Genomic DNA, 23,690 nt, shown 5'->3' on the forward strand with positions numbered 1-23,690 from the left:
GTGAATGCCCATTGTATGTTTGAAATGTGTGAGCCGCTCTTGTTCTTAAAATGCAAAAGGTTTAATGATGGGTGCACAAAAAATTTATGCATGAGCAAAATGCTAGTAGCATTTTTTATGAAAGAGCTTTTCCTAATTAGGTATTTTGATAACCCCATGAATACCACTAAGCGCATAGGGTGTTGAAGTCCATGTATGAGGTCAAGGGTTTAAACCTTCCTGGTGGCACCTTGTAAGGATGGCTTGTAAGGATGGGGTGTGTAATATTTTCTAATTTTTAAACTTTAAAAAAACATAAAATGTTTTTGGGGAAGTTTTTAAAGTTTCTTGATGGCTCACGTTTTTTATAGCAGTATTATTGGAAAGGAAAAATTTCCTTTATTTTGATTGATTAATACTGACTCATCCACCTCTGCAAGGTGGGCTCCAATGGCAATCCAATGTGAGCCACACAAGGGTAGGCAGCTAGGAGAGCCATCCATCCCCCATCGTCGACCCAGCCCCTTACAAATAACATTCTCTTCGACGACGTAAACCTCCTTAGCGCGACTGTGAGCCAAGCTCAGCCCTCAGCTATCTAAAGCACTCGTGCATTCCATTGACTGTAGCTGTAGCTGTAGAACAAGCAGCCATGGCCGCCATGCTTAAGCCTGCAGTCTCTTTGGCTTCTTCTCAGTTCTTGGGACAGTCTTTGAAGCCTGCGACCTCTTCTTCTGCTGCAGCAACCCAGCAATATTCACCCCTCACCATCCGCGCGGGAGCCTATGCAGATGAGCTCATCAAGACCGCGGTAATTTGTTTTCTTATTTCTCTGGATGCTGTGTTGTAAAAGCGTAGTGTAGTCTGTGCAGTAGTGTGATAGATTTGGTGGGCGCTCGCGGGTTGATGAATGTGCTGTGTGGATCTACTGGCTCGCTCAGAATTCGGTGGCGTCACGTGGGCGGGGTATCCTGGCGATGGACGAGTCCAACGCTACCTGTGGCAAGAGACTTGCATCTATTGGACTTGACAACACAGAGGCGAACCGCCAAGCTTACCGTCAGCTCCTGGTTACTACCCCGGGTCTGGGCGAGTACATTTCCGGGGCTATTCTCTTCGAGGAGACCCTCTACCAGTCAACACTTGACGGCAAGAAGTTCGTTGATTGCCTGAAAGACCAAGGCATTGCCCCAGGCATCAAAGTCGACAAGGTGAAGAGAGTCAAAGCTTTTTCTCTCTAATTACCCCTGTAACAATACTTTTCATAGGAACTGATTATCTTCTCTCGTCGCTGCAGGGCTTAGTGCCTTTGGCTGGCTCTAACGATGAGTCGTGGTGCCAAGGTCTTGATGGTCTGGCGTCCAGGACGGCCGAGTACTACAAGCAAGGAGCTCGTTTTGCTAAGTGGTATGTGGAGCCCTTGGTTTTATGTATTTCTTTTTGAATCTGCCAGAAAATCCTTGTGTAGTCTCATGGTTTAGTTACCCCTGCAAGGAGTGTCAGGGCTCAAAATATAAAAATGGTGGCCTTCTTTTGCAACCCCATTTTCTAAGAAGCTTTCTTTAGAAAGTGACCATAATATCAACAGGAGCATGTGGGTTTTGAACTCCGGGATGTCCTCATAGATGTGGGGATTCGAACTCGGATGTTCCCACATGATGGGGCTTATGTTCCCATACTTTTATGGCAATAATAGTGCCCCTCTGATTGGTTGAGATGCACCTACCTTCTAGTTTGATATCGCTTTTATATGATTTTATATTACTTTTTAAAACTCCCTTACCCTTATTTTGATGGGAATTCATTTTGTCTATGTAATCGTCTGGCCCCCCTCCAGAATTTGCCAGAAATGATGAGCATGTGCCTAACAATGGGCATAATGGCCATTAAAAATCTAGATAGCCTGCTGGGCTACATGCTCTGAATATGTCCTGGGTTAAGGAATTTTGGATTAGGGACTAATCAACCCGGGGAATTTCGTGCAGGAGAACTGTGATAAGCATTCCCAATGGCCCATCTGAGCTTGCAGTTCAGGAAGCCGCATGGGGGCTTGCTAGATATGCTTCAATCTCCCAGGTATGTATATTATATGAGATTATATGCTACTTTGTGCTTTCCAAAACGCTTTATATTTACTGCCCAAGTGGTTTAAAGATGTGAACTCGACTATGTCCAGGACAATGGCTTGGTCCCCATCGTTGAACCCGAGATTATGTTGGACGGAGAGCACGGAATTGACAGAACTTTGGCCGTGGCCGAGAAGGTGTGGAACGAAGTGTTCTACTTTCTTGCTAAGAACAACGTGATGTACGAAGGCATTCTTCTGAAACCCAGCATGGTCACCCCTGGCGCTGAGTGCAAGGACAGGGCGGCTCCTGAAGTAGTTGCAGCATACACTCTCAATATGCTGAAGAGGAGAGTGCCGCCTGCAGTTCCTGGAATTATGGTAATACTCCAAGTAGTTTTGTACTAATCTAATGCGTTAGTAAGCCTTACCTTGTAGTTTGATCATTGGTTTATCCAATTAATCGTCTGAGGTGGGTGCTTTCACGGATTAAGCTGCCATGCAATGGAACTTTAACGGCTATGGTGTATGTCTCTGCAGTTCTTATCCGGAGGGCAATCAGAGGTCGAGGCTACCCTCAACCTCAACGCAATGAACCAGTCACCCAACCCATGGCACGTGTCGTTCTCGTACGCACGTGCCTTGCAGAACACCGTGTTGAAGACATGGGGTGGCAGCCCGGAGAACGTGAAGAAAGCCCAAACAGGTCTCCTTATTCGTGCCAAGGCAAACTCCTTGGCTCAGCTTGGCAAATATTCTGAAGAGGGTGAGAGCGAGGAGGCCAAGAAGGGCATGTTTGTGGCGGGATACACTTACTGAGAAGAGCGTGGTGTTTGTGCGCGTTCCTGTGCGCGTCCCCGTCTAGCCCCGAAAGCCCAGTGCTCCCGTTGATCCATGCAACCGCAGCAGCTTCTTCTAGTAATTGCGAGGGAAAGAGGTGCTAAGTTTTTATTGTATGGTGATCTCCCATTGTTCTACTGTTGAGTACTGATTATCATATAACGCATTTTTCTCTTTCTTTCTTTCTTTCTTCTCCATCTCATCTCATTATCGACGTACCATGTCTGTGCACCGCCCGCTACGGCGCGCACTTCTTTAGTGTATAATTAGAGTCTCACGCAATATATCGTCTCGAGCTTGAAGATCTTAGAACGTCGCGGAGCTGCACGTCCAGCACCAACCAACGTGAGTCCTACACTTCATGAGTGTAAAACTAACGCCTTCCCCACGACCACACCCAGGCCTCAAATTTGAAGCCGAACCTTCGGCTTCATTAAAATATTAGTGACACCTTCACACAAATCTAAGGCCTCAAAACACCTTTCCCATCTAACTCTCAGGCTTCAATTGCGTTTGAAAATTCTAATTTCTACACCTATGATCTAAGGATGTCTCACAATGTTTTTTATCAAGAAACGATAACTATGTAGACAAAATTATGATAAAATTGAATTCATGTACCTTACCAGTGGGTGCAATGCCTTGCTTGTACACATTGCTGTAAAATTGAAACACAAAACTAATAATCACATCAGCCCTATACATCTTTATGCTCTAGACAAGAAGAAGCACATTAAGCTATTTGTTTCAAAACTATGAGTAAACAAGTTGCATGTACCTCGTCTGACGTGACTCCTTGCCCATACACAGAGCTGGAAAAAGTGAAACAAAGAATTAATAATCAAATCAGCCCTAAACATCGTTATGCTCAAGGCAAAGAGCACATCGAGCTGTTTGTTTTAAGTATTTGTTTGTAAAAAATGGACACCTAGGGCATGAGAATGATGGATGCATGGTGTGTCTTTTCTTGCACTCAAAATTGACATGAGACATACTCCAACATGATGAAGCTATGGCAAATCCTTTTGGTACTTCTAGTTTCATCAGTGCCCATGCAAATGAGGCTTCTCGAAACAGAATATGATCAAAAGTGATCAACGTCAATGTTTGAAAGTAGACACTCTTGAAGCTTTAATGAGAGTTTCTCATCTTGGTCCTAATGTGGAGAGCATAGATTGGGAGAAGGTACATGAAGATTGGAGGCTTGTGAAAACAAGGAGGGTTTGCAATTGGTAAGATGATGTATGTTTATGCTCAGGTTCACTTGATTGTTGTATGCTTATGGAGTTTCTACATTGGCAACATGAGAGCTTAACATTGTATTTGGGTGTGGGATTTAGATTGAAGTTTTCTTGATTGAATCAATACAAATCAGCCTACTTTACGGTTTTTCTCATGTATATGTCCACTACTGATTGTTTTTATAAGACATCTGTAAATGATAGTAACTCATCTCTGCAACCTTGCGCATTCACAAGGTGTCTCCCAAACTTCTCCAACAATCTGTCTAGCCATGATGTCAATATTTTCTCCCTTTCCATTGAATCTCAAGAGTTTTTTGCAACACGCGGATAATGCTATATGGACTAACCAATTTTGCAACATTGAAAAAATAAATATGTGGAAAGCGCTCATTCATGCAATCCACAATCTTTTGCACAAACCTCTTTCCCTCATGGTGATGCTTTGCTACAGCAAATCCATGCTCTCTAGATTTTCTATGTTTTCTAATGGCACTAATCATGATAGTTGTACATCCATCTCCCCGCCCCCACGGTCCTTTCAAGTTATATTTTTCACACCACAAATACTTCATGAACTCAGAATTGCCACGAACTATATGTTTTAGGAAGGGATACCTAATTTCCCATGATGGTCGATACTTCCGTACTGGTCCCTTCTTTTCAATCGTTTGCTACACCCTCTTTGATACTGCAAGAAGTAGCAGTCTCTATAGCAGCACCAAGCATCTCCATATCATCCTCTAGACCACCTTCACTATCCTCCATGTCGAGGTCTTCATCATCTGCATCACACTCACTAGGAGAGCCAAATATTTCTTCCATGAGCTCCTCGATTGATTTGTTCATTGATCTTCTAGTCAGTAATATGTTCTCCTTGTCTTTGCTATTGCCATAAATCTCTATCAAAGTACGTTGACTTGGCTTCAATTGGACTCTGAAAATCAAAAGGATAGCATAATATTGCTCTCTCTTTCCCTCACACACACACACACACACACACACACACACACATAGTTGTAGGATGTAGCCTCTCTCTCTCTCTCTCTCTCTCTCTCTCTCTCTCTCTCTCTCTCTCTCTCTCTCTCACACACACACACACACACACACAAGAATACAAAACGAATTCCTCCCTCTCTCTTTCTCTGAGGCACGCACGCGCGCACACACACACACACACCAACACACACACAAGAATACAAAACGTACCTCGGCACACATACACACAAGAATACAAAATGAATTCATCCCTCTCTCTCTTTGTCTAAGGCACACACACACACACACACACAAGAATAGAAAATGAACCTGGGTGCAGAGGATGGGCCTTTAACTATCACAAATGATGGGAGCATGGCCATGGGGGCAAAGCGCTAGGTTAAATTGGAGGCGAGTTGGAGCCTGGAGGAGCTCTGTTATGCTCTGTTGAAACGATAAGGTTTCAACTTTCAAGTTCAAAGCTTTAATTTTTCCCACGCCAAATTCCAATTCTTTAAAAAATATTGCTCAATACTCGGCAGGTTCCCAAGCTTGTTAACCGGCTGACCAGAGGCTACACTATACAACTCTCTCTTTCTAAATTCTCACTATATATATATATATATATATATCCTTGACACCCTAGCATGTATTCTAAGGCCTTTTGGACACCTTACATATTTTCCTTAGGCTTCACACCCACGATGCCTTAGCTCAAAATAGAGGGGATTTTTTTACTCAGAAATATGGAATGACGCCCAAAATCGGCTTCAAATTTGAGGCCTGCCCACACCACAGCTTTGGCCAACATGAGTCAGTGTGTGTTCGTGTGAAGGGTAACTTGGATCGTGAAAGTCCCAATAGAAGAGGAAACAACAGGCAAAGAGGAGTATCAATCCCTTTTGTTTGAACCCTCTAATCATCAACATGAGTCATACACTATGCATGATTGTAAATCTAAGGCCTTCTAGATTATAGCCCTTTAGAATTTCACATCCATCCAACTTGAGTATAAAGATTCTAACTATCCTTTCCTCGAATTAGCTATTACAAGTGTATTAAAGCAAGAAGACTTTTACTAAACTTGGTATACACAAATACAAAAGTAACCTTTGTTCCAAGATAGAGAATCATTCTTTCTCCAATGCAAAGCATACTCTCTAACTATGTTTTGGAATATGACTTGAAAACACTAGTGTTAATACTACGCTATACTAGAGTCCAATGGCAAGGATTCAAGAGCCAAGGTTTAGAGGTATTTATATATAATGGTTCTTTGGATGATAAATGGAAGTACCATGTTCTGCTTGATCACCACACAACTTTATGATGGTGTGACCAATTTTCCAAGCGCACGTAACAAAGGTTGGACAGAAACATGTGTCACATATAATCCTTGCTATGTTTTGATTATTGGAATTGTATCTATGTTTCTTTTACTCTTGGTAGTGGCAACATATTTTGAATTTTGTTTAACATATCTTATAAATGCATGGGCCATCATACTTTATAAAGATCTATAACTAGCAATTGGTAAGTCAATTGGTTAAAGTGGATGGCTTGTAACCTCAGGTAATGGGTTCGATCCATGGCTGCCTACATTAAATGGTGCTACCTTGTAACTCCTGAACCCATAGGGGTGTGTGTGTATGTGTGTGTGTGTTTGTAAAAGGGTATGTGGGACCCTAATGTAATAAAATCATCCACCTTTGTTATTAAAAAAAAGATCTATAACTTTCGAGTACATGGAACATATAAGGTGTAGATAAATATAGCGATAAAAAGAGATACACTTATTTCGAGAATGTAAGATATTGACAATCTAGTGGAATATGAGAGGCACTTCTTTCAAGAATGTATGACATTGTGGGGTTTAATGATAAGCAACACCTTAATGGGTATATGCAACAAGATGTAGTGATATTTATTGGGCATATCTAGTATGGAAACACACACACACATCTCTCCACGTCACACACACACCCACATCACACACATAGAGGCTTGTCATTTTTTATTGGGCATATCTAGTATGGAAACACACACACACACACACACACTCATGTCACACACAGAGAGGCTTGTCATTTTTATGGATATTGTAGACATCAACATAGAGAAGAGTGTAAATAGTCAAATAGAAAGGTGCTAAAGACGCATCCCAAGGATGTGCTACGTAGTGCAAAAAACAAAAACTTATAAGAGAAGAGTACAAGGAGAAGATTCGAAACATCAGAGCAGATCGAGCAGCAAGACAGGAACAAGAGTCGATGGAAGTTTTGGAAATAAACATAAAGAAGAAGATGCTGAACTAGCCCAATTTATCTTGGATCTAAAACGGATGTGAAAAACTCCTTATAAAACTATCTTTGAGTTAAGATTCTCTCAAAAAGCTTGGTCGTATTGGAGTCTTTTGTTTTATGAATAATACAAATCATCTCATTTTGATTTAAAAAACTTATAATGGAATGCGATAAAATACATTGAGATAATCAGTTTAACTTGGTGTGTTTGGGATTGACTTTTTTTTTTGTTATTATGTTGTAACTTAGGATACAATTATTATTAGCCAATAGGTTAAGGTTTAGGATTCTTTTCTATAAGAAGAGTATTTTCTCTAGAATAAAAATTTAAGGTTGTTAAAGATAGCTAAGAAAGGGGGCTTTGTAAAATCCATCCCCTTCTCCTTTAGCTTCCTTGTACAAAACACATAGCTAGTAAGGATAACGCATTAGTCCTTCAATCTGGCTCATGTCATCTAGATCCTTAAATGAGTCTTATGACTAGAGCACAATGCTTTAAGAAGAGTGGCGATGAGCATGTGAACATGGTGGCCTATTTGTCTCTCTCTCCTCCTTTTTTTATAATCGTTGTTTGCTGCCCTCACCCTTTAAAGACCTAGCTTCCTTCCACTTTGAAAACATGTGTTGGATTTCTTAAAATCATGGTGGATTTCTTTGTTGGATTTCTTAAAATCACGTGAGCATGATGGCCTCTCTCTCTCTCTCTCTCTCTCTCTCTCTCTCTCTCTCTCTCTCTCTCTCTCTCTCTCTCTCCTCCTTTTCTTATGATCGTTGCCACCCTCTGTTGAGAAATGAAATGTGTGAGGGTGCAACATGTGTAGAGCAAGGGGAGGAGTGTGTACATTAGAAAGGAAATAGACTAAGGGTACATTGGAAAAGGTTGATTTGTATGGTCATTTATAAAAGGTGAAGTAAAAGGTAAAAAAGGTAGCACATGGAAAGTGCAATGAGGCATATGTAGTGTGAGCATTTATGGACACATGGTTGGCACTAGGGTGCACACATCTTGTGAGATGGGAGCTCCATGAGAGCTATAAAAGGATGTACTTGGATCAACTCTAATGTAAGAGAGATTATGTGACATTGCCATTTTGTTGCTAATATCTTAATTATCTTTTTCATCTTATTAATCCTTAAATATGAGTTTAATCACTTGCTATAAGCCACCCTAGATTCATGTTTTTTAACACCCTCACCCTTTAAATACTCAACCGGCTTCCACTTCCACTCTGGCTCCTTCAATGAGTCTCATGACTAGAGAACAGTGTGTCCTTGGTTTATTGTCCAGCTTTCACAAATACAGTCACATAGCCTACACAAGCATCCATAGTCACATAGCCTACACAAGCACGCATCCTACTTAGCAGAGTGCCAAGTCTACATAAACTCTCTTCTAAATATTTGGTCACATGAAGAGACGTTGAGTTCAGAGTTTTAAATGATAGACCTTGTGCCTATGCATTTATGTTTGGGAATTGGGTTTGGCAAGGTTAGGGAGAATCTTCATTTCTTAGCAAAAGTATGTAGGAGAAAGTTTAAAGGAATTTGGCATGGCTGAGTACAAGTCAGTGGTTACACCCATTGAGGTTTATGTGAATCTATGTATGTGAATCTTTCTTCGTCATAATGATGTCGTCCACATAATAGGACAATGGTCATGTACCTTCTCTGCACAGAGAAAATATATAACTTTACATGTGCTGATGGGCTTCTAGAAAGACTAATATTTACAAAGAAGCTATGTATTCCACAAGTACATGCCAACACATACAACCTTCCGTAATTTGCACACTTTGTTTTTTGAAACGAGTATCTAAAACCCAGGTGGTTGTGCCACATAAACATCCTCCATGATGGCCGTTAAAAAATGTTGACTTCACACTCATTTGTAATACCGGCCACTTACCATGAGAGGCCAAGGATATATTGATATTGGTAAATCTAGCTATGAGGGTGAATGTCTCATGAAAGTCAAACCCTTTGACCTGTGCAAAACCCTTCACATGAGCCTTGTCTTCCATTGTGCCATTCAGACTTGTGTCTCCTAAAAATCAAACCCTTTAACCTTTGCAAAACTCTTTGCTACGAGCATTGCCTTGTACGTATCTAATGTACCATCAGACTTGGCTTTCCAAATCCACTTCGTTCTCATAACTGACGAGTCCTACTTTGCTGACTACTAATGCATGGTCCCCCTCCAATTTGGATTTTCTAATGCTTCCTTCAAGCTAGCTACCTCATGTACTTTCATTATCTCACCCACATCAAGGCCATATTAACAATGTGAGTGGAGGCCATCCTTCTATTCCTCTTTACTGTTGGATCTATGAACAAATGTTAGCTTCAGCCTTATGTGATTTACCACGACGCTTTCCCATCTAAGAGTTTCTTTACCCATCTAAGAGTTTCTTTACCCATCTATGTGATTTACCACGGCGCTTTCCCATCTAAGAGTTTCTTTACCCATTTAGGATATGGTCACTTATGTGGTGTTATTGGATTCTCTTCTTTATCATATGATGACTCTACCTCTTGTGGAATTGCTATTGTCACATTGGTGCTATGTTTGTTGGGCTACTTCTTTGTTGAAGGATAATGTGGATGGGTTCTTCTCCACCATGCATATGAGGTTATTTCTCAACACCATATCATGCCTGACAATTATCTTGTTTTCCTCCAAGTCATATACTCAGTACTTCTTTGACTCCATATTGTACCCCAACAAGATACACTCCTGCTCTTGGGATCTCACTTGGTTATGTGAATGAGGTTGAAACTATTAACATAGGGAGAAAGAGAGAGAGATGCATGATACATAGCTCGCAAAAAAGTGTGTGGAAAGCACACTGAGGTTAGGTATATATCGGTGAGACCTAGTGTTAGGTTGGGCACACTAGATATAGCTCCAAAATCCCCACCCAAACAAAGGTGTCTAACTGTGGATGAAAAAACCCTTGGGGAGTAACAAGGGAAAAACCTACAGCCCTGATATATGCCCACCATTTTATTATTATATTTGAAGTGTTACAATGGAAATATTGTAAGTACAATGGTCATAAAGACCCTTCACAGCCTATAGAGCTACGAAAATATGGAAATATTACAAGTACACTGGTCATAGAGACCCTTCACAACCTATAGAGCTATGGAAATATTACAATGAGCTGGAGATGTATGGTTGAATGGCATGGGAGAATAATCCAATTTTCACCAAGAAGGAACCACCAAGGTCTATGTTTAAAGACACCCAATATTGATAAAGCTCCAAGGAGTCTTGAAAAAATAATATAAAATGTGGAATTGTATGGTACTTGTTGAAAAACTGTATGAGTTATGCGCAAAACAATGTCATTAGAGATGGTTCGCGACGATGACACTCTTTGGACAACATGAACACGCAAATAAGCTTCATGAGATGTCATTCCCTTCACTGCCTTTGTATAACTCCTATTAAGGATATGCACTACATTGTTAATTACCTCGATTAAAAAAGAATTCAATATTCCTTTGTCTTTAAGCATACTGCCATGCCATCTCCACAATTGTATGATTCTTATGATTTGTAGCACTTTTTCGTTGTGGAGTATGAACAACCTCTCTTTGATCTCGTGCTCCTTGCAATAGGCATTGAATTCACCTCCTTGATCTCTTCAAAACTTCTTCATTCTCTTTCCTCTAAACTATGCCATTTATTGAATTTTCCAAAAGCTTTAGCCTTATATCGAAGAAATACACCCATATCTTCCTATTAAAGTCATCACATGAGGTCAATAACAAAAGGTAGAAAGAACCACCCAATGCACTGGTTGGGATTTTACCATAAAGATCTGAATAGACAAACTCTAGAGAAGGCTTTGCACAATTCTTGCTTTCTTATGGAAATGCATGCTGATGTTGTTTGCCCATCATACAAGCTTCATGTACATCTAAAATCTCAAAAAATGACAAATGCCATAATCCCTATCCTTTGTATCTCTTTGAAGACTATAAAATTCACGTGCCTTGTAGCACCCCCTTGGAGGTGCCCTTTTGATGCATTTTTATCACAGGAGTGAGATTTTTTCAGATATTTTATTATCCAATTTATGTAAAAGAAAGCTTGTAGAGAAAGCAAGGGCTAAAATAGGTTTGAAACCTATTTTTGTACATAATAAAAATTGTAAATACTTAAGCGGGGATGTGTGTGAAGACGTGTGGTGTAAGTGAATCTGTTATGAGAATATATTTTAAGTCCTCTTTAAGAATATTGTTTTCCCCTCTTAAGTAATTTGGGGGCGCCTAGGTTACTCTTGCGTCATGCCGGCTAGGTTAATATCATGGGTGACACCACTATAAATATTAATATGTGCGGTATGTGTGGTATATGACGTATGCTTGGGGCCGTCTATGATTATTTCAGTTAGGTTTGTATTGGCAGGGTGATTCCTAGAGTACTTACGCCTGGTAGTCATGAGTTGGAGATGGTTTGTGCCTGTTTAATATTTGTGGGATTAATTTAATTATTAATTGGGCTTATATTTTCAGGTGATGAAGATTACGAGGATTGATAAATAATGTTGAGGAGAATGTTTCTTATGCACATCATATTTATTTTTACAAGCTAACATTAGTAGTTGATTTTTTCCATTTTGATACATTGGGAAAAATACATTTATAATGTTAAATTTATTAAAGCCTAAAGGCTTTACCCTAGCCCCAATTTGTGGGACACTCTATTTTTATTGTGGAAGAGTGTCGTGCTCTCTAAAAGCACACTTTGTATATTTTTGGGAGCTATGGCCTATTTTTGGTGGAAAAAGCTAATAAAAATACTCTTGTATGGGGAAGGCCACGCACAAGGGGGAGGGGGAAGATTGCACCCAGCATGGTGTTGATGGTGATGTTTTTCTTTCTTTTGCCTTATGTTTTGTTATGTGCTTTAATTTTCAATTTAATTCAAGTAGTTGTTTTAATATTTGATATATTTTATGAGTTTTTGATTATTCTCTTCAAGAAGATTAAAGGGTCCTGTGACAGTGGTATCAGAGCTTTGGTGTAATTTAATTTTCTTGAAGGGGGGGGGGGGGAAGATTGCACCCAGCATAGTGTTGATGGTGATGTTTTTCTTTCTTTTACCTTATGTTTTGTTATGTGCTTTAATTTTCAATTTAATTCAAGTAGTTGTTTTAATATTTGATATATTTTATGAGTTTTTGATTATTCTCTTCAAGAAGATTAAAGGGTCCTGTGACAGTGGTATCAGAGCTTTGGTGTAATTTAATTTTCTTGAAGGCGGTCAAAAGAGGTGAAGAGACAAAAACAGAGGTGATTTTGGTAATTTTCTTGAATTTAAATTAAAGAAGAACACGTTTAGGGATTTTTGTTTATGTATGGATGAAATAAAGCTTGTTTTTAACCATTGGGTAATCAATCTCCATCAATCTATTGCCCAAAGGATAAAACTAGGTGGAAAACCATTAGTGGGTTTCCCAAAACCATAAAACCACCTTCCTCTTCACTAATCCTCTTCTTAATCTGTCCGTACGGATTGAAAGAGCAAGCAGAGGAGCATGGAGGGTCATAGCATGATTGCTAAACCAATAAGGCTGTCTGAATTCTATAATCAAGGGTGGGAGGTGATGGATTTTTCTTAATTTCTCTCAATTAATAAAAGCGGCAAGCCTCTGCACACACAAATCAAAACCTATATATATATAATTTTAATTAATTTCTTTTCCCTCTCTCTCTCTCTCTCTCTCTCTCTCTCTCTCTCTCTCTCTCTCTCTCTCTCTCTCTCTCTCTCTCTCTCTCTCTCTCTCCAATTGAACGGGAGGCGACTGCCGATTTCAGTCTCCCTTCCCTCCACGACTCGGCATGCGGTGAATTTTTTCGTGGGCTGTTTCCTTTTTGCGCTCCAGCGCTTGGCGTTGGGCATTGGCCAGGTTACAAGCTTTATAGTAAAGCTTTCATAGGCTTTTTAATAAGCTTAATAAGTTTAATATTAAAAGCTTTATGAGATAAAGCTTAGTATAAAACTTTGTTAAGTTTTTTTTTTAAATAAGCTTTGTGTAATATGATCTTTATGTAAGCTTTTTCACGAGTCGACCATGAGGATGACAACTTGTCTTTCAATCGAGAGGGTGATTCTCAACATTTATGACAATCCAGGTAAGTCTAAAACTCATATTTATGTATTATTTAATTTTATAGTTAAATTCTAATATATAAGTCAAGATAGTTCAATTATTAAATATGTACTTTCTATATGCGAAAGAAAATACATATTAGATCATTTACTACAAGATCCCCTTTAGATTTCATTGTTTACAAGTAAGATTCACAAATTCAAGAATTATAAACATATTCAAAGATTATAATTTTTGAATTTAGTTAAACAATTACAAGATTAAGATCAAGAACAAATCCCGAGAACTCATCAAGTTATTGACAGTAATGTAAGTGATTATTTTTCAATCTTAAGTTGATAATTTCCATTTCGACCTAATTCATTTTTGGAATAAGACTTGTAGTCTAATTTTGAGGATAGAGAAAAGTTATGTCAGAATGAAAGTTTCAGAGGGAATTAGCTACTCCGTCTCAAACTTCTGTTCTTAAGGTAGTGTCGTGTGGAATTAATCTATGGTATGGGACATTAGATTGGTTTTACATGGCTACACCAGACGTATCTATGTCTTCTATCTTTCACCAGCGAGTGTTTGTATGTGGAAGGTACCTCTGTGAAATGGGACACTTAGATACATTTCACATGCGTTCACTTGTTTGGTTTTATTTTCAGAAATTGTTTGATGTGATGATCTTGTCCTCCACTTGTGCCATGAAGCCATCCACTCATTGATTGCGCAACTGAGGCCCAACAGGGGGACTGTTATGATCTATGTTATTTGACGAATGATAGTCATGGTCATTTAATATTTGATGGGGATGCCCGAGAAATTTTTTCGAGCTTATCCTGAGATCCTTCGTTCTTTTCAAACCCAGCAAACCTGCAATTGAGGGCAATTGCAAAATCAAGCAAGAGGGATGTTATGAGAATATATTTTAAGTCCTCTTTAAGAATATTATTTTCCCCTCTTGAGTAATTTGGGGACGCCTAGGTTACTCTTGCGTCATGCCAGCTAGGTTAATATCGTGGGTGACACCACTATAAATATTAATACGTGCGGTATATAACGTATGCTTGGGGCCGTCTATGATTATTTCAGTTAGGTTTGTATTGGCAGGGTGATTCCTGGAGTACTTACGCCTGGTAGTCTCATGAGTTGGAGATGGTTTGTGCATGTTTAATATTTGTGGGATTAATTTAATTATTAATTGGGCTTATATTTTCAGGTGATGAAGATTACAAGGATTGATAAATAATGTTGAGGAGAATGTTTCTTATGCGCATCATATTTATTTTTACAAGCTAACATTAGTAGTTGATTTTTTCCATTTTGATACATTGGGAAAAATAAATTTATAATGTTAAATTTATTAAAGCCTAAAGGCTTTACCCTAGCCCCAATTTTTGGGACACTATTTTTATTATGGAAGAGTGTCGTGCTCTCTAAAAGCACACTTTGTATATTTTTGGGGGCTATGGCCTATTTTTGGTGGAAAAAGCTAATAAAAATACTCTTGTGTGGGGAAGGCCACGCGCACAAGGGGGGGAAGATTGATGGTGATGTTTTTCTTTCTTTTGCCTTATGTTTTGTTATGTGCTTTAATTTTCAATTTAATTCAAGTAGTTGTTTTAATATTTGATATATTTTATGAGTTTTTTATTATTCTCTTCAAGAAGATTAAAGGGTCCCGTGACAGAATCACTTGCGATACTTATGAAGACATGTGGTGTGAGTTTGATTGTGAGTGAATCCGATTAACTCTGTGAACACTTGCGATGCTTTATGAAGACATGTGGTGTGAGTTTGGTTGACTATCATGAGAGTGATATTTTTTAGATATTTTATTATCCAATTTTTGTAAAAGAAAGCTTGTAGAGCAAGCAAGGCCTAAAATAGCTTTGTAACCTATTTTTTTAAGTAATAAAAATTATAAATACTCAAGTGAGGATGCTTTTGGCACATGCTTGGGGGGAAGTTGGTACCCACTCCTGTATTTTCTCTCTCGTGCTTGTATTTTTATGTTCATCAGCATGCTTCTTGAGGATAGCAGTTTCCGTCACAGTTTTGTTGTTATGGGTGGTTGCTTATTATGTGCTATTATGTAACTTAAATAGGGCTATTTTTCTCTCTTAGGTCTAGCCTTTGAGTGCTTTTATGTAGCCTAAATAGGGCTGCTTTTTTCTCTCTTAGATCTAGCCTTTTGCCTCTTCCTCTCTCTCTTTCTCAACCTCCTTATCTGCTCTCTCTCTCTCTCTCTCTCTCTCTCTCTCTCTCTCTCTCTCCTCTTCTTCTTCTTTTCTCTCTGTGTCTCTATCTCTATCTCTCGCCCTTCTCCTATCTCCTCTCTCTCATAGACACACACTCTCTCTCTCATAGACACACACACTCTCTCTGTCTCTATATCTCTATCTCTATCTCTATCTCTATCTCTATCTCTATCTCTCTTCCTTCTCCTATCTTCTCTCTCTCACACACACACTCTCTCACTCTCTCTGTTGAGAGGAGCATAAGGAAGGTAGGGAGTGAGTGTAGGTCTAGCAAGCTACCACATGAACAAGCATGAATTATCCCACATGAGCTAACAAATCCAAGATATACCCACCTCATATAAAAGGGGTCACTTTCAAGTAATCAAATCAAGAAAGCTCTCAAGTCTTTGTATGACTAAAAGTCTCATTCTTGTAACCTAACTGAACTTGAGAGTCTAAGCTTTATTAGTGTTAATCTTTCATCATTATGATTGTACTTATGCTTTATCCACCTTAGCTTAGTGTTTTGCACTATTCGAATTTGCTTAGCCATCTTGAATGATACTCATAATTTCTTACTTTGGTATCAAAACATGGCTCATCTCTCTTGTTAGTTCTCTTAGCTTCCATCACACAAATCTTAGCATTATCATCATTTATTACCTCATTAAGAGTACTTATCCATAATATTATCCACTAAGCTTCACTAGTGGCTAAGCTTGTATAGCTCATTATTGCTCAAACACTCCACCATTTCCCTCCAAAACGTTAGGAGGCTCTTTCCCAGATGTAGGTGCCGATTTTTACCAAGTAGATTCAATCAATTCATTGTCTGTAGCCTAGTACACAACACACTACACATTAGGCCAAGACCTTATATCCAAGGTTAGTGTATACCCTAAGCAACATCCTCACAAAAGGGCTTGATCTTTGGAGAAACAAAGGCAGAGAACCATACCTATCAATAGTCGCTCATTTCACCCTATTCCCTTTTTAGAGGTTCTATAGCTGGGGATTTTTACATTGAGATATTGCTACCAACCAAGGACAACACCCTCAAGGTAAAAGCCCCATCTAATTTGTCCTTCATTTGGCCAATTGAGGCCTCCAAAGTTTAGCCTGCTTAGTCATTATCTTAAACTCTAATTAGCATCATTAAGTTGAAATTAATCTAAGTAAGCTGTAAAATTAGAAAGTATGGATTGGAAAGTCTAATTTTTACCTCAATTTCAATTATCTCTCTTATTGCTTAAAAAACAATCAATTCCCATCTTCTTGCATTGTGCTTCACTACATTAAGTACATTTCATTATTATAAGTGACTAGAAATTGCCTAAGTGTAAACTTGAGTAAGACCTCTGCGAATGGCACAAAATAGAATAACTCAATGGGGAAGGGTTTCACACCACCTGGGCTACACAAATGAAGTATCTCCTCATGCATAAGATGCTATGAAAACTTATTAAAGACCATGCACCTGCTAATCCTCATAATGAGTGGTTAAAAAAGGATGAGGAAGCACTTTCACTCATCGGGATACAACCAAGGCCTCACCTTATCCATCACATAGATTCCAAGGAACACGCTAAAGATACATGGGATGAGCTTAAACCTTACCTCTTGTTTTGCTTGATTTTCTATTCTTAGGAGAGGCCCCCAACCAATCAATTGGTTAGTATGTTGAGGAAAGCTCCAAGGAAGGTTGAAGAGAGAGAGAAACTCCAATCTCTCCAAAATGTAGAGGATTTTTAGGGAATAATAGAAAATATACTTATTTTAAGGTAATACTAGCATGGTCTAGCTCACAGATGAGAATAAAAAATAATGAGGGTCTATTTATAGGTGAGGGAGGCCACTAACTGAGTCCAACTAAGTTTTAGAATTTTTTAGCTTCAGTTTGGCTGAATTCGGACAAGATTTGGACCAGTTTGGCTCCCTTTTTTATTTGGTTTGATCCAGGAGAGAGGAGAGAGAAAAATATCTTAATATTTTTGAGTTTAAAACTCATTCACATGTGTGAAATAGGTGCCTCCTTGAAGGCTCCCCCTTTCCTTACCAAGGTGTCAAAATTGTATGATTACTCCAAAATATCTTATTTTTTTAGTAATATTTCATAATTTTTAACTAATAAATCTTATACTCAGTCAACTCTTCATCTTATGTGGGCATTTACTCATTTTTGGGTATTTTCTTTTATTCATTGGATTTATCTCATCCCAACACTTGGATTAATCTTATTGGTCCATAGAAACCTTAATTGGACCATAATCCAAAATTTTCAAAAAATCTTGACCCTTAGGCTAAGGTCTTTTAAATCATTTTTAATTGATTCCTAATGCACCTTGGAAAATTTATTTTGATTTTCTATTTCAGGGAAATATATTTTTGATATTTGTAGAGTTTATATATCCAAAAATATCTCAATATTGAATTACCACTCTCTAGAATTTTTCTTCTCTCTAGACAAAAACAAGGAAAAATAATATTTTCTTGTATTCAAAAATAGGGAATGATTACAGGGGATTGAAGTAAAGGCTTATTCATTATTCAAGCTGAGGAGGAATCTTACATAGGTGGATGGAAAAAACCCTACCTGTAGATGCTCTTGAGAAGGTTTCATTCGTGGATAGTTTGTGGTATGAATATGTGGCTTCACGGCGTCCAAAGAGCAATAATTCTTTGTAAAATTTCTTTGGACATATTGATATGAGCAAGCATGTGTTCTTGTTTCTACCTCTAGTACATAGGTAAAGTCAATAGTTTACTCATATTGATGCATGTGTTCTTGTTTTTGTCATTAGTAGACAAAAACACTTACAACTTCATGTTTTTCAGGCACCATTGGACTCTTTTTGTGGTCTATAATTACCACATGATGAAGGTGAGAGGCTTGTCTCATTGAGAAAAAATATTATACTGCACCTAGACTCACTGCATGTAGGGAATTCGGGTGAGTATGTTTCCATTGTGCAACAGTAAGACAAGAGGTTTACTTTGAAGTTGATGAATCCATAATGCTTGGGTAAATGCTAACTAACAGTTTACATCTATATATTATTAGAGTTCTTGAGTCAATTTCTTCAAGTTGCACACATGGACCATTACAAGAGTCTCTTGCATGCCCATCCACTGGGTTTGAGTTGAAGTGTATAGAGGTATGTGAAAAATAATTTTGGCTTTCAATATTGTGTCATTTATATAGCATGATATATGGCATTTTTTAGATTGGATTTTTTGAGACATATGTCGATAAACATTGTAGGTGCCAAAACAACCAAACGCAATTGATTGCGGATTTTATGTAATGGCATTTATCAAGAAACTAATTTATGGGAGCCTTATAGATACACCTCCAAAGCATTGGGTATGCACATGTTTATTAAAAAGCTTCCATACAAAATCTCTTGCTATGTATGTGCTTAATGTGATTTTGGTGTTCTAAACTCTAACATTGCTTTTTTTCTTGTCTAGCTATCAAAGAAGTGGTTCGACCATTGATATGTCATGAAGTTGAAGGATGAATTCAGTTCTTGGCTCAGCCATGTATTGGACGAGCATCTGCCCTTAGCATCGTGACCTTCTTAGTTTGCTATGTTAGTTTTTTGGGCACTAGATTTGCGAACTTAGTCAATGGAAGGCTTATGCCATTTTATGATATATGACATTGTATGTCTCCACAATAGTGAAGATAAGTCTTATTTTGGGATTTTATAGTTGGTACAAAATTACATTTCGAGATAAGTTGTACACTTCTACACTTCCATGGAATGCTAAATCTTTTGGTTGTAAAGATTTTGTATTAGATGAGTTCAATACATGTGTTAATGTAGCAGTTATTTTTGGTTTACTCCTTGGTTATTACTTTATGCAAAACTGCGCTTTTTATCAATGTGAGGCTACTTGCAAACCTCATTGGCTTTATGAGTCTTCAATATCATCCATTGGCAAATTATAAGGCAAAGTCCATTGTCGCTTACGCTATAAATAATACGTGAGACTTCCATTTGTACTTCCACTTGTCCTAGTTTACTGCACAGTCCTAGTTTTTACATAGTCCTAGTTTACTGCACAGTCCTAGTTTATGTGAAAACACTTACCAAATGAGAGATCATACATACATCCAATGCTACACAAATACTGAAAAACAGGACAGTACTTGCTACCATTTCACAACATTAGTTTCCTCATATATATCACACCAAAGCATTTCAACCACTCCATTCCACATGATTGATATCAAATGTACAATAGCTTAAGTCTAACGCGCGATGCATATATCTTTTTGAGTCAAAGAAAAGCGTCTCTCCTCATCCTTATAATCACCATATAAACAAGACATGATCTTACATTGCAAGCTTGTACTTCCATTTGTACTTTCACTTATCCTAGTTTTTGCACAGTCCTATTTTATGTGGAAACACTTATCAATGAGAGAGATCATACATATATCCAATGCTACACAAATACTGAAAAATAGGACAGTACTTGCACCATTTCACAACATTAGTTTCCTCATATATATCACAGCAAAGCATTTCAACCACTCTATTCCACATGATTGATATCAAGTGTACAATATCTTAAGTCTAACGGGCGATGCGTATATCTTTTTGAGTCAAAGAAAATCATCTCTACTCATCCTTACAATCACCATATAAACAAGACATGATCTTACATTTCAAGCTTGTACTTCCACTTGTCCTAGTTTTTGCACAGTCTTAGTTTACTGCAATCTCCTAGTTTATGTGGAAACACTTACCAACAACAATGAGAGAGATCATACATACATCCAATGCTACGCAAATACTAAAAAATAGGATAGTCCTTGCACCATTTCACAACATTAGTTTCCTCATGTATATCACAGCAAAGCATTTCAACCACTCTATTCCACATGATTGATATCAAGTGTACAATATCTTAAGTCTAACGTGCGATGCGTATATCTTTTTGAGTCAAATAAAAGCATCTCTCCTCATCCTTACAATCACCATATAAAAAAGACATGATCTTACATTTCAAGCTTGTACTTCTATTTGTGCTTCCGCTTGTCCTAGTTTTTGCAAAGACCTAGTTTATTTTGTAGTCTCCTAGTTTATGTGGAAAGGCTTACCAATGAGAGAGATCATACATACATCCAATGCTACACAAATACTAAAAAACAAGACAATACTTGCCACCATTTCACAACATTAGTTTCCTCATATAGTTTTCACCACCAAAACATTTCAACCATTCCATTCCACATGATATATATCAAGTGTACAATAGCATAAGTCTAACGCGTGATGCGTATATCTTTTCGAGGACTTGTCCACTTGGAAGAGTCAAAGAAAAGTGTCTCTCCTCATCCTTACAATCACCATATAAACAAGACATGATCTTACATTGCAAGCTTTGTAATCCATCGCATAATAGCACATCCTTGTTTATGAGGATGCCTTCAACACTGACGAGAGCATGTCTTTCAGTTAAAGGCAATAAACCATGAAAAGTGTGACAAGAGAGGGTAGAAAGGGGGTCTACCATCAATGTTTTTGTGCAGCAACGTGGGCACCAAATACGTGGTCTTTTATCAAAGCGAATACAATGTCTACCACGTTGATGTTTTCTTCTCAATACACCGGTTACATGAGGCTCGTTTGTTGGGGGGACACAATTCAGCTTCCTCAAATAAAGTTGGAATGGTATTGAAAGGCTCTCTTGGCCTTCCATGGTGGCCAAGGGTAGTTGTCGTCACATGTGCTTAAATTTGACGCGAACACTCCCTCTTGTAGGCATGTTAATCTCCTTTGGTTTGATAAGATTTGTAAGGTACTCCTTTGAGGTTTGTAGCTATGTCAAGCATAATTCTTTTTCTGTAGAGTCCTTTGTGTCCAATTCTTCCTCTATTTGACTTAAAATTCTTCTAAATTCTTCAATGCAGAGATGAATGTCTTCACTTATGTTGACCTCTTTCATGTCCATCTGATTACAAGGGCTCGAAGAAGTCTCACAAATCTCGTGATCCATAGAAACCATTCCCAAGGTGCGTACATTGTCAATAATGGAAAGAAAGTTGTATAACTCAGGAAAGTGATGCCTCATTATCAATCTTATGCCATATAAGTGCTTGCAGTCACTTGTCCAATCGGGGCAATCACCATAATTAGATTGCATACTCACATGATACCATTAGCTTTAAGAAGAGGTGCTTTGAATACTCACATGATACCATTGGCTTTAAGAAGAGGTGCTTTGAATATCTTGAATGACAAGGCCATTTCATTGATAACTTCCAACGATGAGGGGTCACTTTCAAATCGTTGTAATATGCTCTCCCCTGCATACAACCTTGAAGTGTGCATCTTTGACGATCCACAAATACTAAAGTGCCCAAAATCGGCTAGATCAAGAAGTACAAATGTCAAGAAGAGGATTTAAGATACTTTAAATGAATACAACAAAAATGTTAAAAGAACTAGTCATATTACCTATTTCTTGCTTTTACTTAAAGAACTCAAGCATAGTTCCACCCATGTGCCTGCCAGTCTTGGAATCGCCCACAAGATCATGTATAAGTTCAAGCATGGACCGGTTGATTTGTGCATCCAAGATAGTGTATTTTATGTACTGCCATAGGTGCTCCACCAAGTTAGTAGTATTAACATTCCCATAAGAAAACAATCGGCCAAATTTTGGCCATTGCCTTTGCCATACACACAAGTAGACCCACACCAACCATTTGTTACATATCAAATGATATTGTCATGTGCATTGTAACATTGTAAGAAATGTTGATACTGCTGTTCAAATTCCATTTTTGTAACCGAGTGCATGAGATTTGACATTGATGTGTAGATCTCATCTTGTATTTCTTTGGGAACCTACATTTTTCACATTTTTGTTAGAGGTTAAATTATAACAAAAAACTCATATTAAATGAAATATCCTAAGCTACTCTCAATTACGCAATCCTAGGCTACTGCACAGTCCTAGTTTACTGCATACCCATAGTCCATAGCCTTGAAATATTGCAATCTCTTACTTGTGGTAACAAATTGTTATGTGCACATTATATGTGTATATACTAGGAGGCTAACCCACATTAGGCTTGTGAGCATGGGAGCATGGGAACAAGCTCTAGTGGAGCATGGGTTAGGACTAACCTTAAGGGTTAAGGTTAGGGTCAGGCATCCAAGGGTCACACATGGGAAATGGAGAGTCAAGAGTCACTTGAGGGCCCTCCTATATAATAGGAGCATGGGGGACACTCAAGGAATGTTCTCTGGTGTAGAGGATTATATCTACATTCTTGCCATTTCACTGTAGAGCTGAGTGCTGTTGGATTGGAGTCATACCTCTTGGTGGTATGGGACACTAAGGTTAAGGTATGTGTGGTACTTCATTATATTTCATGTGTGCAACCCTTGGGCTCTCGGGGGTGGGTGTGGTAGAGTTTATGCCTGATTTATGCATGTTTATGCATGTTGATTATCTAGAGAGATCTTAGGGTTTTAATAGTGGTATCAGAGCAATCTCTAGTTAATTGTTGTTGTTGTTTTTTCTTTCTTATTCTAATTTTTGGTATTTTTTGAAGTAAATTTTAATATTTACTAAATAAAAATGTTATTTTGTTAGTTTGTTTTGGTGATTTCACACGTGGATCGTCAATATGGCAGTTGGAATGTGCGTTTCTTCTTTACAATGGACGAATCGATGTTGCGGGGGGAATTCCGTGAGTTTAATGCTATTTTTTCTATTTTTTGTGGATTAAAATAAGCATTAATGAAAATTTTTACCAGAATACCACATATTTTATTGCGGATATTTTTGGTGGAATGAACTCCTTGAATTTTTACAATTTTTAGAAAAAAATTTCTAATTATTTAGAAATTTTTAGAGCATTTTTATGGTTAAAAATGTTTTAATACATTTTTGCGAGTCTCCCA

The 23,690-nt window shown here is 38.2% G+C and overlaps 1 protein-coding gene across 1 annotated transcript; it reads left to right on the forward strand.

Annotated features, from left to right (window-relative positions):
• The first annotated feature begins 511 nt into the window (after window positions 1–511).
• On the forward strand, window positions 512–3,066 carry LOC147622723 (fructose-bisphosphate aldolase 1, chloroplastic-like). Its single transcript, XM_086822349.1, has 6 exons — window positions 512–790; window positions 921–1,190; window positions 1,277–1,386; window positions 1,965–2,055; window positions 2,156–2,425; window positions 2,585–3,066. Exons 1-6 carry the CDS (start codon window positions 632–634, stop codon window positions 2,861–2,863), a joined length of 1,179 nt encoding a protein of 392 aa, XP_086678475.1. The 5' UTR covers window positions 512–631; the 3' UTR covers window positions 2,864–3,066.
• Window positions 3,067–23,690: the final 20,624 nt, after the last annotated feature.

This window comes from Cibotium barometz, chromosome 28 (genome assembly GCF_041138505.1).
Source record: "Cibotium barometz isolate CiBa-2024 chromosome 28, ASM4113850v1, whole genome shotgun sequence".
Lineage (NCBI taxonomy): Eukaryota > Viridiplantae > Streptophyta > Polypodiopsida > Cyatheales > Cibotiaceae > Cibotium > Cibotium barometz.

What these genes read in the sequence shown, in the direction of transcription:
- LOC147622723 (XM_086822349.1), top strand. Translation starts at nt 632, where the DNA reads ATGGCCGCCATGCTTAAGCCTGCAGTCTCTTTGGCTTCTTCTCAGTTC. An exon ending in ATGAGCTCATCAAGACCGCG is followed by an intron (nt 791 to 920) that starts GTAATTTGTTTT and finishes TGGCTCGCTCAG; the next exon opens with AATTCGGTGGCGTCACGTGG. An exon ending in CTGCAGTTCCTGGAATTATG is followed by an intron (nt 2,426 to 2,584) that starts GTAATACTCCAA and finishes ATGTCTCTGCAG; the next exon opens with TTCTTATCCGGAGGGCAATC.